The following is a 14501-nucleotide window of genomic DNA, read 5'->3' as shown; positions in this document are numbered from 1 at the left end:
ACTTAGAACAAGGCAGCATAATAGGAAAGGTCTGTGAGTTCTCTGCTTTGAGAATTACATGATCCATTGTGAATGATCATGTATGTTTCAGTGTGATAAAGACACGTGAATAAATTTGCATGGAGGGGAGGTGTAAAGATATATTTTTGTGCTTATAGCTGTTCCTAATGTTCCTACATGCTTGGCAGTTTGTATTTGTCCTCATGCAGCAAATTAGGTAGAATTAGGTAGGGTGTTTCCCTAACAGGAGAGCAGCATACGTTTGCAGTAAAGTGGAGGAAATAAAAAAGAAAAGATGTCATTAGAACATTTTAACTTGGAAAACAAAGTAAGACAATGTCACCTGTAATTCACCCTCGAGGACACTAAGAAGAAATAGCAAGTCATCACGAGAGAGATCCTCTCTTTTCTTGAAAGAACTTTCTTTTTTCTCAGCCTTAGGGCTTCTTAGGATGGTGCTGGCTTGGGGTGCATCGTCCTTCTCCTTCAGCTTTCTTTGCACATTTCCTTTCCCACTGTAACCTGTCTCTTCTTTGTGGTGGCCTTTTGGCCTTTGCTGTAACAGCTTTGGTCTGGTTGGACTTTCTGCACTGTTACTTCTGGAACGCATGGTTTCTCTCTCTCTGAAGCTGAAAGGAAGATGGGGAAAAAAAAAAAAAAGATAAGTATTTTACCTATAAGAGAATATGAAACTATTAACCTAATTTATGGTGGGTATAACTCCCCCCAGACTGGTAGCGTTCCCTCTCACACTTGGCTCTTTGTCTTTTGAGAGGAGCTGACAACCTTGCCTGAACCAACAGGACTGGACTGCGATCCTTACTGAATGCGGAGCTGTAGTGGAGCAAGTCTTAACTGGTCCTGTGCACCTAGAAGAATCCCTTGTTTGCAATAACACTTGCAAAGGAATAGTGCTTGCAATAACACTTGCAAAGGCAGCAGCTTCAGCAGCAGTACTGTACACACCACTGCAGACCAAATATCCCATTTAGGAGGGGGAAAATTCTACTTTGGTGCTAAGCTATGAGGGTGTCATACAGGTGTTTGTACCTAGCCAAGGGAGACCCTGCCTAGCTTGGCCCCTTTGAAGTGCCACTGTTAAACAAATACACTGTAATGCCTTTACAGATAAATGACTAACGCTGTACAAATATTGATTAACCTCAGGAACTCTGTTTTGTTTGTCGCCGCTAAGATTAAGGTATGAATGGATTATAGTCCACCTCTGCAGGAAGATTGTGGTGTGGTCATAGATACAGTCTGGCAGGCAAAAGCCCAATCGTGTGGTTGAAAGGTGAAATCACACGCATTCCAGATACAAACAAAGCACTTTTTTTTTCATATTTAAGTGTGAGGCTAATTGCTGGAAGTCCTTTTGTGGAAAGCATATTGGGCATTTCTTTGGAATAGAACAAGGAAAGAAAGGCTTGAGCTCAACAGCAGATGTTTGACTTGAATCAGTTATTTTCTCCAGAAAATTGTTATGACCTGTGGTAGGCAGGAAATGATTGTGCTGCTTTTTGGCCTCCCAAATCCGTGGCCAAGAAAGTTCTTCCAGAGCTCCCCCTTCAGCCAGGTTCTGAATGTAAATCTTAAACCTGTGACTGCATGCTTTATCCATGGTCATTTTCCACTGAATGCTACGGTGATTGAGAGTGGGGGAAAAAATATCAAAAATACTACAGGAAAAGCAAGTGAAATTTCCTATAATGCTGAAGGAAATCACTTCTAGTCTAATCTGAAGCACTCCTAATAGCTTGTCTTTTGTAAGAGAACTTGTTTCTCCCAGTTTCCCAAAACGAAGGCATGGCAGGCTTGTGGGGCAGAGTGCTCTGAGATACCTGTTTTGTTTGCTTCAACAACCTTGTGTTAGGATGGGACTTGTTAGGGTGCATGTAGGAAACTGGGAGCTGTTTATAGCAGTCAGGCAGAGATGGGGCCTGATAGTACTTAGCTTAAAACGGTGCTCATCCTGTCCTGTTATGATCCTTGGCTCCAGGAAGCTACAAAGACTTGCCAGAAAAGTTGATATATTTCCTGAAGGATACACCTGTTGAAGTCTTAATGCTTGCAATCTGCATACATCTATATGACTAGTTCTAACATTCAGTAGTTTGTTGCCATTGTAGAAATGGTCACAGCATCCGTCTCTAAAAATGCAGTTCAGCCAAAACCCCTTGGTATTGATGGCTGACAGACAACACAGGATAACTTTGGAATTATCTCATAAATTACAGAACCTACGCATCTGACATGAAGGAAGAAGTGAAGGTCTTTTCTTTCTTGAAGGTCTTTTCCAACATAAATCATTCTATGACCCAAAGTAGCCCTAAGGGTCATCGTTTAGTGATGGCACTTAGTGAGTAGGTCAGGTTGATGGTTGTACTTGATCATCTTGAAGGTCTTTTCCAACCTGAACGATTCTACAATTTTATCAGTTAGTTTACTGTCACTTCTTTCACTGGGGTCTGCTTATTTGGCTTATTCACTTTTTTGCATTTTGCTTGCAGAATATTTCTACTTTGGAACAAAACCATTGGTTTCCTTTCAGCATAAAATGTGAATGGCTGCTTGGCTTTCACTTGTGGGTTTATGGCTAGCAATTGTAAGATCGGATGCAGGAGCTGTGAAAATTAAATAACCTGAAGTCACTTGAGCTTGTCCAGGAACTTGTGCCCTTTGATGCCACAAGTGTAGGATCCAGTGAAATGCACAAGTAATCCAAGTTTTTCTGTTTTTCCCCTCATGTGCCAGGTGCACAGCAGGCTCAATTGGACATCAAGCTGCTGTCAGGCTTGTGACAAGTGTCAACGTGACATTTCTTGCTGAAGGGAAGTGGAACAGGTGCATAACAAAGAGGTTTGTACCTTTTCAAGTCTTTTTCTGGTTGGCTGCACCTGGAAGCAGGATCCTGAACTTGAAAGGCCACTAGTCTCAGCAGTCCTGACAAGACGAATGCCCGCCCCCTGTTTTTCTCTTACATTACACATGTGCTCAGGGCTTCAAAGCCGCATGCCATGCACAGTTTTCACAGCTGAGGAGTGCTAGCAGTGATTGTCTTTGAACCCGTGCTGCTGGCTCCTTGATCAGGTAGATCAGTCTTTATTGCCCTGACAAAAGGCACTCAGTGCCTGAGAAGGCCAGCTGGCCTGCCGAGGAGGTCACCCTCCTGTGGAGACGGTACCTTTGCAAAATCTCCAAGTGGATTTTTCTTTTCTTCTAGAGCAGTCATTACCTGCGCTCCACTTTTGTTCTGTTCTGGCCTTTCTGAATGCCGGTGTCTACTATTAAACCTGCTGATGCAAATATTTATCAGATTTAACAGTTAACATGAATGATTTAAGATTGGAGTGGCCTACTAAACGTATGGCTTAAAGCATACTAAGTGTACGCATACTAAGTTTGTGCTTTAAGTGCTTTTTAATTATTATTTGAATGTACCTGACAAAAGAGGCACAAACACCCTGGTATTAGTGGGCTGCCTTATTAGCATGCTAGCTCTCTGTTGATTTATTTAAGCTTTCCTACTGCCTGTACATTGACTGGCATTCTTACTGTCTGCAGCATTATCTTTTTGCATAATGATGTTAGTACTAATGAGGTGGTCACGGGATGTAGAAATAACAGATTTGGAGGAAGGTGGAATATTTCTTATTTGCTCAATTGATTTTAATATCAGTTTGGATTAGTGCCTGATGTAAAAGAGACAAGAAGCCAAATACCCGTTCTTTCTGAGTTCTGAATTAGAAGCTGTCGTACATGAAGCTGTCTGCATGTTATCTGATGCTAATGCAATTTTCTGCACATGAAATCTGTAACTTCATATACACTGCATAAACACACACATAGAAGAACCACACAAGGTGAGAATTAGGGCTTTCTTTGAGTAAAGACACAAGAGTAGTCATCTTATCATCGTGCATTAATTTGCATCTTGGTCATGAGCAAAGAAAATCAATTCAGAACAATAGGCTCTTGGTCCTTGTGCTTTATCAATTTAAGCAGTTCTTTTTCTGCTATGCTACTTTCATTTTCCTATAAAAGAAAGGAAGTTAAGTACTTTTCAGTAAGGTGATAAGAAGATGCATTTGCTAAACAGCTTTAATAAATAAATTTACCGGTCAATCTTTTCTGTGTCTTTGTCTAAAGCTTATTTTAGTTTGAGTGAGTGGGAGTATTTTTCATAGTGATTTTGAGTCTGTTTTTCTTTTATTTTTTCTTTTAAATACTGGTGGACATGCTATGCTGTTAACCAAGCTTACGATAAAAAGGGGCTACAGTGATTTGGTACATTGGGCCATCAGTACCACACTAATTCTAGGCCTGGGATACCAAAGCAGTGTTGGTACTGCTCTAAGTGGCATAGCACAGACAACCAGCTTAGATGGAAGGGGTATACAAGAAAGGTAGCTTGCAAAAAAGGGATAAGGAATTGTCCCTGTTTGTAGTAGCAGTTGTGTAGTTCATGAACTGAATTTCTGTGGTTTCTCCTGGAGTATAGACTGTGGCATTTTGTGGCAAACTTCTGTAGAGGAGCTAATTTAAGATCTGTTTCTTTGTACCACCGAGAAGGATGGCAATGTAAGATACCTTTAGAAAGAAGTCAATAACTGCTAAGAACGAAGAAAGCAGATGATAAGATATGGTGGAGCCAGCATGCCTTGCATCTATGATCTGGATCGATTGATACACAGCAGGGCTTGTTGCTGTGTGACCAGAAGAAACAAGGATGCTTATCAACATTTTTGTATGATGTCTATGATCTATATATGTATATGATGGGGGTATGATCTGGTTGTATCAAAATAAAAGAAGATTGAAAGGGACCACCCCAATCTCAGAGTCACATCTGACATCACAAACAAGCATGCAGTGGATATTTAATTCAGGTGAGTCCCTGGACTGAACCACAGAACTGTGCTTGTACTTTGTGCACCATAGGACACTGGCTGACAAACCAAGCTTTTAGCTGTGTTTTTTGACCTTTACTGCCTGTAAGTGTGCTCATGGAAGCATGAGGTCTGTGTTCTGCAGTACTGTGTTTTGAGTCATGCTACGAGGTGTCTGTTTTACTGAAGATTTTGCAGCAGTATCTTGATTGAAGTTGCAAGATGATGATTCTGAGGCTTGCCAGATTCAGTGCAGCTGGGTAGACTGGTCCCAGTTTTAAAATGGAGCAAGGGTGGCTTACGTTAAAACATGCTGGTACATCAAATTACTGCAGGTAGCATACTCAGCAAAGTTTGTATCTATTCTTAGTGTTCATGTTTTCATTCTCTTTATAGTTTGTTTCTTGTTCTGTTTTCTAAAGAGCTTTGTGCATATAAAGGAGACATTTTCTTTTCCTTAGCGATGAGCAAGTAATCTGAGGGATCAAAATATACTTTCCTGAAGAGCCAGATGAATAAATGACCAAATGTTTCTATGATGTTAACTTGGTCTCCACCCTCTCAATCATATTCTGAAGGAGATGAAACTGCATTTGTCTCTTTGGCAGCAGTGAACAAGCAGGTGGTTCAGAAATCCCTGCACTTTTGTGGGAAAGACTGAAATATCCTTCAAAGATGACTTCACCACAGACACCGTAGGGTTTTAAGAGGCATCCATTATTTTTCCATCTATTTTTCCCTTTAGTATTTTCTCTTTAGTTAGTGATTGACTTATGAGCTAAGAAAATCCCTCATAGGACCAAATCTTCTCTTAATCCCAGGGTAAGGATCCTGAATGGTTGAGAACTTGATGTTTCTTCCAAAAATCCGTGACTAAGTAAGGAATTATGTCTTTCTGTTTTAAAACATCTCTTAAAGGGATATGACAATGCTTTTGATTTGATGAAATACATAGCCCCCTGCCAGCAGGCTGTCCTTCAGATGGAGTTGAGATGCTATTGCTCAGTATGCCAGTGTAATGGGAGAGCACAAAAACACGTAGTCTCTTCTGGAAAGAGGCATGGAGCCCTCTGTCCATCACTGTGAATGTGCTTTTGGGCAAGAAAAGGGTGTTCTCACCTTAGGTACAGGGTTACAGGGCATTTCTTCCATTCCCATGTAGAACAGCTTCTGTGAAGCATCGTGTTCAACTTGGTGCCTCACATACCTGCCTATGGAGAAATGAATCCACTGTCCCTCTTCTTTTGCTTTCTTCTGTGGTTGTGTGCCAGGTAGGCAGTGTGCAGGCACAGGACGGGGATTTTGGCAAGCGTCCACATCCTGTCCTCTGCCAGAGAAAGCAGCAGGTTTGTCTTGTCCTCTTTCTGTAGTCCGGTTTTGGCCTGTGGGCCAGCAGCTGATCCATGCTCAGCAACAGGAAGAGATGAAAACCTTGTCTTATTAATTAGAATCCCAGGATTTGGCCATCTCACGGGATCATTCAGCCTTTTCTTGAACTGATGCCTTCTGACAGAATGTGTTTCTCAGTTGTTAGGACTTTCAACCTTCCCAAGTGGAGAATGCTGTGCTTTGTGGTACTTTGGCACCACTTCCACAAATACAGCCCTTCCTTTTGGGCAGGCTGCTTCAGCATTTTCCTTGAAAACCATTTACAGTGGCCTCTGTCCAGAAGCACGTTCTGTTGTACCACGGCTGATTATCTCATCGGGCTGTGCTCTTATTCACAGTAGACTCTTGTGCTGTTTTGGTACATAGGCTGGGCAATAGATGAGAAGAGACTTCTTTCCTTGAATGAGTACATCACCCAGAGACTCTGGAATAAGTGTTCCCATCTTGGCATGGAAACTGCAAGATTAAACTGTTTATCTGGGAAAACTGGTGCAGGAGTGCTTACCTGCATAGCCTGATCCATCCGTTGGCATGCAGTCACAGGGAGTCAAGTGAGAGCAATACAGAACAGAAGTCTGTTTCCCTGTCCTGGGTTCTTTTCAAATCCTGGTCTTTGAAGACCTCAGGAGTCCTGCAGGAACAATGCTGTCATTGTTCAGAAGAGAAATTACTTGGATGGGAGGAAAATCTGGACGCAACAGAGGATGTAAACACTCCTAGACAGGAAAACTGCATGGGTGAGAGTTGGGTATCATTTTTGTGGTGGTCATGGTTTGTGCTCTTCTGCCCATGAGTCAGGTTTCTTGTCCCCTGGAGACAGGCAGCCTGTTCTTAGGCAACGTGATGCCTTTTGAAGCATATTAGAGAATTGTCGTGTTACGCTGCTGATGGTGAAGGTGTTGTGAAACTTCCACCATCTGTTGTCTCCTCCTCCCCATTCCCCTGCTGTAGCATTTTGCACATATGTAATGACTGTGGTTAGCGAATATTTTCCAAAGTCCATTTTGTGTAGGAGATCTGTACAGTATTAGTCTTCTTCAGAAGGACTGGAGTTTGGGAAGTTTTTACTGAGTCCTTAGGATGAGCCCATCTATGTCAGTTGTCTGTCATTTTAGTATTGGTGTGTGATTTTGTGATTCAGGTCTTCCAGGTCATGTTTACAATGGTGAAAATTCCCAGGGTAACTTGAGCTTCTTGCTGGTTGACGCCACATTGATGGTAGTCTTAGAAAACTACAGTATATGTATCACGTACACATACCCAGTTTATGTACTAAGTAGGTTAGTGGATTTGTTAGAAGTGATTTATCTTCTCAGTGAGGTGCTCCACGTGCCACAAGAGCAGAATGTGAATTTTGGTTTTAGGGGGAGGATGACTGGAGTTGTATGTGCACCCTATCTTGAACATGCTGCTGCAGTGAGACAGCTCTAGGATAATCCCATGCTTTTATGAGTTCAAAAGTTTGAGGAGGAATCATAATTAAAAGTAAAATAGCTGGAATTTCTTTAACTTTCTGCTTCTGGGAATTGAGGGTTGAGGGGATTTTTATGCAATCACACTGAAGTGTTTCTGAAAGATTACCATGGGGGGCTTTTTCTCTGTTTGCTTCGGTTTTATTTTTAATTTTTCTTTGTAAAGTAAAATGTTTAACTCTTTAATTTAGTTACACCCTGAAAATAGAATCTGTATGAAGATTAGTGTGAGAGAGATTTTTGGTGCATGTGACAAAATGTGTTACTGTAACATGAGGTTCAAAGTGTTTGACATGGCAAATTGCACAACGCCGTATTATGTTTGTCAATTAAAAACGTGAATCTTGCGAATGTCTGTTTTGACAGTTTTATTAATATAGTATACTGAAATAAAATTCAGCTGTTCCAATTTTAACTAAATGAATTTGCTTTCCAAGCGTAGAATTTCCTCACTTTTTATGAACATAAAAACCAGTTAACATTATTTAATACAGTGATTGTGGCTTAATACTTAATATTCAGCTGCTGTAATTTTGGCTCCAGTGTATAATTATTCTGTAATTACAGCATTAGCCAAAGTGAAAATTGGAAATAGTGCTACATGAAAAGAAAACGTTCCTATCTTAGTTATTTTTTATCTATCTCATCCTTTTTCCTACATATCCTGAAATTAGCTGGACTGTAGTTATTTATACAGCAAGAAATTTCAGCTCCAATTTAGCTTAAGTACTGCAGTATACATAACAAAGTATATTAAAAAAAAAAGGCGGGGGGGAGAAAGCAAACAAAGAATGAAGAAAGTGAAGAGGTATTAATGGAGCTGTTTTCTATAGATCTGTATTTTAGGTTATCTACATACCCTTAGTGTTAACAGACCTGCTTCCCTCTTCTTTCCCTTTGCTTTTCTCCCAGTTCCCCACCTTCTCTGGGGTGAGCCACCAGAACAACCCCACGTTCCTGCTGCATCCTCAGCCCTCTCAACTCTGCCATTTGCAAATTTGCAGCTCTCCACGTTCCCAGGAGAGCACCAAGGCAAAGGCAGCAGCTGCCGTGGCTGATGCTGAACCCCACATCTCATGTTTTCCTCAGGGGCAGTCTCTTGTCTCTTTCTGCAGGCCCCAGTTTTCCTGACTTTGCAGAAGTGTCATTCATTGTCTTTCAGACCTCTTGCCGCTGCTCTCTGGCTTGATTGGAATTGGTGGTAGTTGAGAAGGGACTCCTGGATAGACCAAGTGCGTGGCCCCATTGCCACAGAGAAACAAGATCTATGGCTCTGGGTTTTGCTGTCCCCATTCCTGCTAGGCGTTTACTAAATGAAATTCTTGCATCTCTGATTTTTGCGATTAACTTCCCCTGCACATAATCACGTGTGTGTGCAAATACGACTTCAGTGGCCAGTACAGTTTCTGTAAGATGGTCCTTCCTTTCTCTGGAAAGAAGTGCTTGTGACAAACCATGTTCTTGTGTGCCCTGAATGTGCTGGTAGTGTGGTGTAAAGACATTTTAAAAGCAGCCTATAATCACAACTCTCCAAACAGAGCCTAATTGAAGAAATACAGTGTAATGGTATTGTGTAATGGTATTATTAGCTATAATAGCTGTGGGCAACAGAAGAGGAATAAACTAATGCTATTTCTTGTATTTCAGTGTATGTCTGTGTGCGTTTGTTTATATACACGTTTAACATTTTAAAGAATTGTGTACTTGGTGCATGTCTGTAATTCTCTCTATGCTTGGTGCTTGTGGCAAACACAGAATAAGCTGTCATTATAAGCAAAAAGCAGTAAACAGAGCTAAAGCACTTTTCACATCTTATCAGCAATAGAAGTAGAAGTTGGCATAAGCAGCAATTATCCAGTGTGTATCGTCTAGTGTAAGTTAACTTGTTACTCCTTAGTAACTGGTTCAGGTATCCAAGAGCCTAACGTGGCCTCACGGCCATCTCTGTTTCCATCTTACTCTTTTTTGATCTGCTTGGTATTGCATGGAGCGCCATACATCCCTGAGTCGCTAAGTAGACAGCAAAGACCGCAGCGAGGACTACCCGAATAAAAATATTTACCTTCAAAGTGGGTGTATATTAATTTTCTTCAAGGGTGTTTCTGACAAGCATAGCTTTGTTGAGACAGTTCTTTGTGTGGGAGTGTGCTCCTCAGCGTTGCTTTTTTCTACACATGGAAATAAACCACAGACTTTTAAATATCCTGAGAAAAGTTCCTTCAAAGAAAGATCAAAAGTCTTTACTAATGTCTGAGGAAGCTGCGTGGCTGCCTCTCTTGTGAACTCATGTCTATGGAGAGCTGGGTGAGACGATCAGCATCATTCTTCCCTTGTCTTGATCATTTGCAACCTTCTCTGAGAGCAGAAGGCTTGTTTGGAGAGGGATGAGGCGGGGAGATCTACACATGTGCCCCCTAAACTTACCAAGACATGAATAAAATAACTTTTCAAAAAGGAAACTGTTGTTTTTCCCATTGTATTGTGTGGGATGACCCAGTTCAAACAGTTGTCTTTGGCACAGCATGTTCAAGAGTTCTGTATAAGAATTAAATGATGGACATTTTTAATACAGTTTTATCTGCTTTTGTGGCTGCTGAAATTAAGTGAAATGTCCAGATATGGCTTTCAAGGCTTCACAGAAACTGTGTCTTTGATTATTTTTGCTTTTGTTTTGCATTCAGTTTGGTTTGTCCAAGATTCTCGTCATCTATTTTTGCATCTAAGCAACATAGAACATGTATTAGCCAAACTCTGAAACTTTGTGAACTTTTCCCTAATCTGGAATTCCCTGCCTCTAGACAGCTTTCAGGAAAACTGATAAATTTTTGTTCTTCCCAAGCCAGAGTTTCTCTCTTTTTTTTTTTTTTTCTTTTTTTTTTCTTCTAAGTGCCTGTTTGCCTTCATGAGCTACATCTTTTCTGCTTCAGACAATGGTTTGTGTGCTGTCTGGTAGTGGAAAGCACTTAACTCAGAGAAGCTGTTCAGAATAGCATTTCACTATTCCAAACAGATTTTACTGCTTTTGTCATGCTGGCACCAAGCATCTATGAACAATACTAGGTAGAATTTCAGGCTTGTATCTAAACCTAGGATTTCCAAGTTGTTGGTTTGGGTTGTGTGGGTTTGTGTGTGTTTATTTTTGTTTGTTTGTTTAACTCAGCTTCTTGATAAGTGCCCTGTCAGTGACTATATTCTGCTGCTATCTAGAAATCAGGCAGTAACCTTTAATTGGTTTATCTGAGAAGTGAAGTCACTCAAGTTTCCTTTGCCTGGATTATAAACTATTCTTTTAGCTGCAGGCTGAATTTTCAGTGTATATATACTGAAGTTCAGGTCTTTATCATGTTCTCTGATTTGGTACTTTGCATTCTTATACTTGGAGAAATACTGAGTTTTTCTTTGTATTCTGCAATACAAAAGCAGTGTGATTCCATTTTTTTCTCATTAATGACAATGCATAGGCATGTGACAGCAAGCTAACATTTCTTTCTGAATGAGATAATTTTTAGCTCTGCAAGCAATCTGCTCTGCCATTTTGCCCTTCCAGCTGCAGCTACAAAACTGCAGCACACTAACGGCAGCGGAAGATTGCTTACACCAGGCCCCGCACCCACATTCTTCATATTTAATATCCAAATGACAAATTTGGATAAATTAGGTAAATATCCTAATTTATCCTTTCCCAGGAGTTTAGTGGAAATGACATCTCTCTCACATCTACAGTCCTCTCCCTGTAACCTTTCTCTGAAAATCAGAAGTCGTTTCCTCTGGAAGACAGGTTTTAGGTTCTGAGTTCAGGTGGCAGAAGGAGTACTGGTGAATGGCACGCGTTTACTCCTTACCTCGGGGCCTGGAGCACAGGCAGACAGTGCCCTGTATTCCCATCATCCTGTTCCACCACTGCTGCCTGTGTGGTGTCACTGAGATTTGTTAGACGTGCTACTAGAAGCATCAGTGTCTCAATGCAGGACAACACTATCCAGGTCTTCACCATTGTAATGCTAAATTGTGCTGTCTTTTTACCTCTTGGTTTTTTTTTTTTTTTTTTCACTGCTAAATGCTGTTTCAGTTGATTTAAAAACAATGCTGAAACAATGTAGCCACCAGATAGCATCATGTTTTGTTATTTTCAGCTTACGGAATGGTTTAATACATGAATTTTCAAAAACTTATTGGAGTTGATGTGTCTTGGTTGACTAGCTTAAAATGCATCCCTTTTATCCCATGGAGAATGTGAACTTTCTGATCACGACTACCTGAGTATTATCGTGACTCTCATTGTGTTGGAGGATCTGGACAACTGTTGCATGATTTTTAGGAGAGCAGCTTAGGGTTGCAGGGTACCGCAGCTCCCAAAAAGTTGTGAAAATGCTTGCATTTAGTGGAAGTAGAAGTAATTTAGTAAGTTTTAAATCAAAATATCTTTTTATAACGGGAATTTTGATTTGTGCTTCTTGTTCTTTTGGATACTTTTGCTTTCTTTGGCTTTTACTGTTCTTTTGTTCTTATTTATTGTGGTCCTACCTGCTGATTTTATGGCAGCAGGTTGGTTTTTTTTTTTTTTAATTATCTGTTGCATCTTCCCCTCTATGTAACAGAACACAAAGAAATTTGACCTTCCGGCTAGACTCTCAAGTCAGCTTTGTAGTTGGGTTTTAATTTTTTAAGAATATGTTTCATTGAGTTTGATACTGCCTTAAGTAAGCCAAAGTAAAATAATGACTTTGAGTGATGGCTCATATATGTTTTTATATTCTTAATATTGGTGACTACGTGCATTTGCCAGGAAAAAGTGAAAAGCACAGAGTTTGAAAAGTAACTGTACACAGTGAAATTAATTTTTGTATGTGTTCAGATTACAGGTTTTACTAGCCATGACATTCATTATTATTTATTGTAATGGCTCACGGTTTTGGACATTCAGCTCCCATAGGAATATGCCCCACTCTGATGACGCAACCTTGGAAAATGCAATAAAAATGCACTGGAAACCGCAGCTTTCTAATAGGAAGTTTCTTAAAAGTAGTAAAGTTAAATTGCCTCCTCATAGAAAAAAAAGGAAGCGGAATAGAGTTCGGTAAGTGAGGTAGATGTACCTACCTCCTGTGTGTCCCTAACTACTTCTTTCTTTTCCCCATTCCCCCCTCATTGGAAATTTTGTCTCGAGGCCATCATCTGTGCTTCGGCATGGGGCAGATGGAGAAAACTTATATATTCCTTTCATGGCTACATAAGGACCCCACAATTTTGCTACACGAGCTTTGTACTCCAAAGGAGAATGTTCTTGATTTGTGGCCACAGCTGGGCCTTCCCCCTGGTTTTGATTACACTGGAGCTGAGCCCTCTGGGGAGGGGGAAAGGACAGGGCATGCTTGAGAGATGCTGTAGAGCGCATACTGGCCTTTGTTCCTTCCTCTGTTTTTCTATCCGTTCAAATAAAATATGGCTGTGGCCAGTTTCTGGCCTGGTGACCAGTGAGGGATGAGGAAAGGGATTTCTCAGACGTGAAGGGACGTGTGCACGTGGGCATTTTACAAGGTTGTGGTATATTTGGGGGATGAGGGGATTCTGAGGTCTGGGTGCCTTCTCCTGCATGTCCCTGTAAAGGCCATTCAGAAAAACACCACTGAAAATACCTGGGTATCTTTTTGGAAGTATGGTAATCAAAATCAGCAGAAAAACAAAGTCTTGATATCCATGTCATCTGCTGGGCTGGCGTTCTGTTCCCTTCGTGTTGGTACCAGAGGGGCCTGCAGAAATCTCGCCTACCTGCCTCTGGGGTGACCCCTGACAAACTGGGGTGGAAATGGACGGAGGCAAGGTAGGAAGCAAGGGCTGCAAAGAGGACTTTCTGCTGACGGTGTTCAGCGTTGCAGAGAGACTGGAAGGAAGCTTTCCCTGCACAGTGTGCATCATTAATGGGTTGAGCTACTAGCAAAGTCCCTCTGGAGTCACTTGTTTTGGTCTCGGCAGCAGTCATGTTAAGTTCTTTGTGATATCTTCCTGGCAGCTGAGGACAGGTCTGCAGTTTTTTAGGTGTGTTAAGGAAGGCATGAGCAGGTGATGGTAAATATTTGCATTTACATGCCAGTCTTTCCTAGCGAAGCAATGAGTCACATCCTGCAGGCACAGAGGGCCTCCTAAGAGCTGCTGCTTAGTAAGACAAGACTTCACTGAAATTATTTTATCTGAAGCTAATATTTAGCTCCTGAGAGTGCCATGCCTCTTCTGCACATAAACAGAATATTTGTTATAAGTTATGTCAGCAAATGAATGCCACTTTTCTAAGTACCTATGTACCACATCTGAACATAGCCTCCTTAATCTGTGTTATACAGGAATACATCTGTCTCCTAGACATATATGAAAAAGACACCTCCTAGTTAAACTTCTAAGTTTGCTTGTGAACATTTGCTTAGCGCTAAAAAAAGGTAAAATCTAAGCAGCCCTAGCTGATTTCTGAATGAGTTGTAAAGGAGTCATTTAAGCACACAGCAGGTGTGTGCATTGTGATCATCCATGCCCACACATTGATAGTATTTATATTCTTTCTCTAAGAGGATAATTTTTCTTAGCCCTCTATTCCAAACAGTTCTGTTTGGAGTGAACGAACAAGAATTTAAGAAGTGTTAACAATAGAGTGGATTTACTCTGATTAAAATATTACACAGAACAGCAAGTTGTGCCTGTACGTGCAAGTAATTCTGGCTGAAAAATGATCACGGATCCTAAGGCTGCTCTGACACCAAAA

At 40.9% G+C, this 14501-nt stretch overlaps 3 protein-coding genes across 7 annotated transcripts in view; 2 read left to right on the top strand and 1 right to left on the bottom strand.

Moving 5' to 3' along the window:
• FILIP1L (filamin A interacting protein 1 like) overlaps positions 1-625 on the bottom strand; it is an 81460-nt gene extending 80835 nt beyond the window's left edge. For all 3 annotated transcript variants that reach the window (XM_021276995.4, XM_021276996.4, XM_021276997.4), the window contains exon 1: positions 344-625. In XM_021276995.4, coding sequence (XP_021132670.4) covers positions 344-610 — 267 coding nt within the window. In that variant the 5' untranslated portion in view covers positions 611-625. The remainder of the gene's footprint in view (positions 1-343) is intronic.
• CMSS1 (cms1 ribosomal small subunit homolog) overlaps positions 1-14501 on the top strand; it is a 239064-nt gene that overhangs the window by 82729 nt on the left and 141834 nt on the right. The window lies entirely within an intron of this gene.
• The window catches only part of TOMM70 (translocase of outer mitochondrial membrane 70), a 287143-nt gene that overhangs the window by 152127 nt on the left and 120515 nt on the right, over positions 1-14501 (top strand). The window contains exon 15 of one of the 2 annotated variants that reach the window (XM_072044665.1): positions 2755-2859. The exons of the other annotated variant lie outside the window; for it this stretch is intronic. The gene's annotated coding sequence lies outside the window, so the exon portion shown is untranslated. The remainder of the gene's footprint in view (positions 1-2754; positions 2860-14501) is intronic. 2 annotated transcript variants of the gene reach the window in all.

The sequence above is a fragment of the Anas platyrhynchos genome, chromosome 1, assembly GCF_047663525.1.
Source record: "Anas platyrhynchos isolate ZD024472 breed Pekin duck chromosome 1, IASCAAS_PekinDuck_T2T, whole genome shotgun sequence".
In the NCBI taxonomy this organism is placed as follows: domain Eukaryota; kingdom Metazoa; phylum Chordata; class Aves; order Anseriformes; family Anatidae; genus Anas; species Anas platyrhynchos.
The sequence above is the reverse complement of the archived record's forward strand: the minus strand, read 5'-3'. Positions and strand labels throughout refer to the sequence as shown.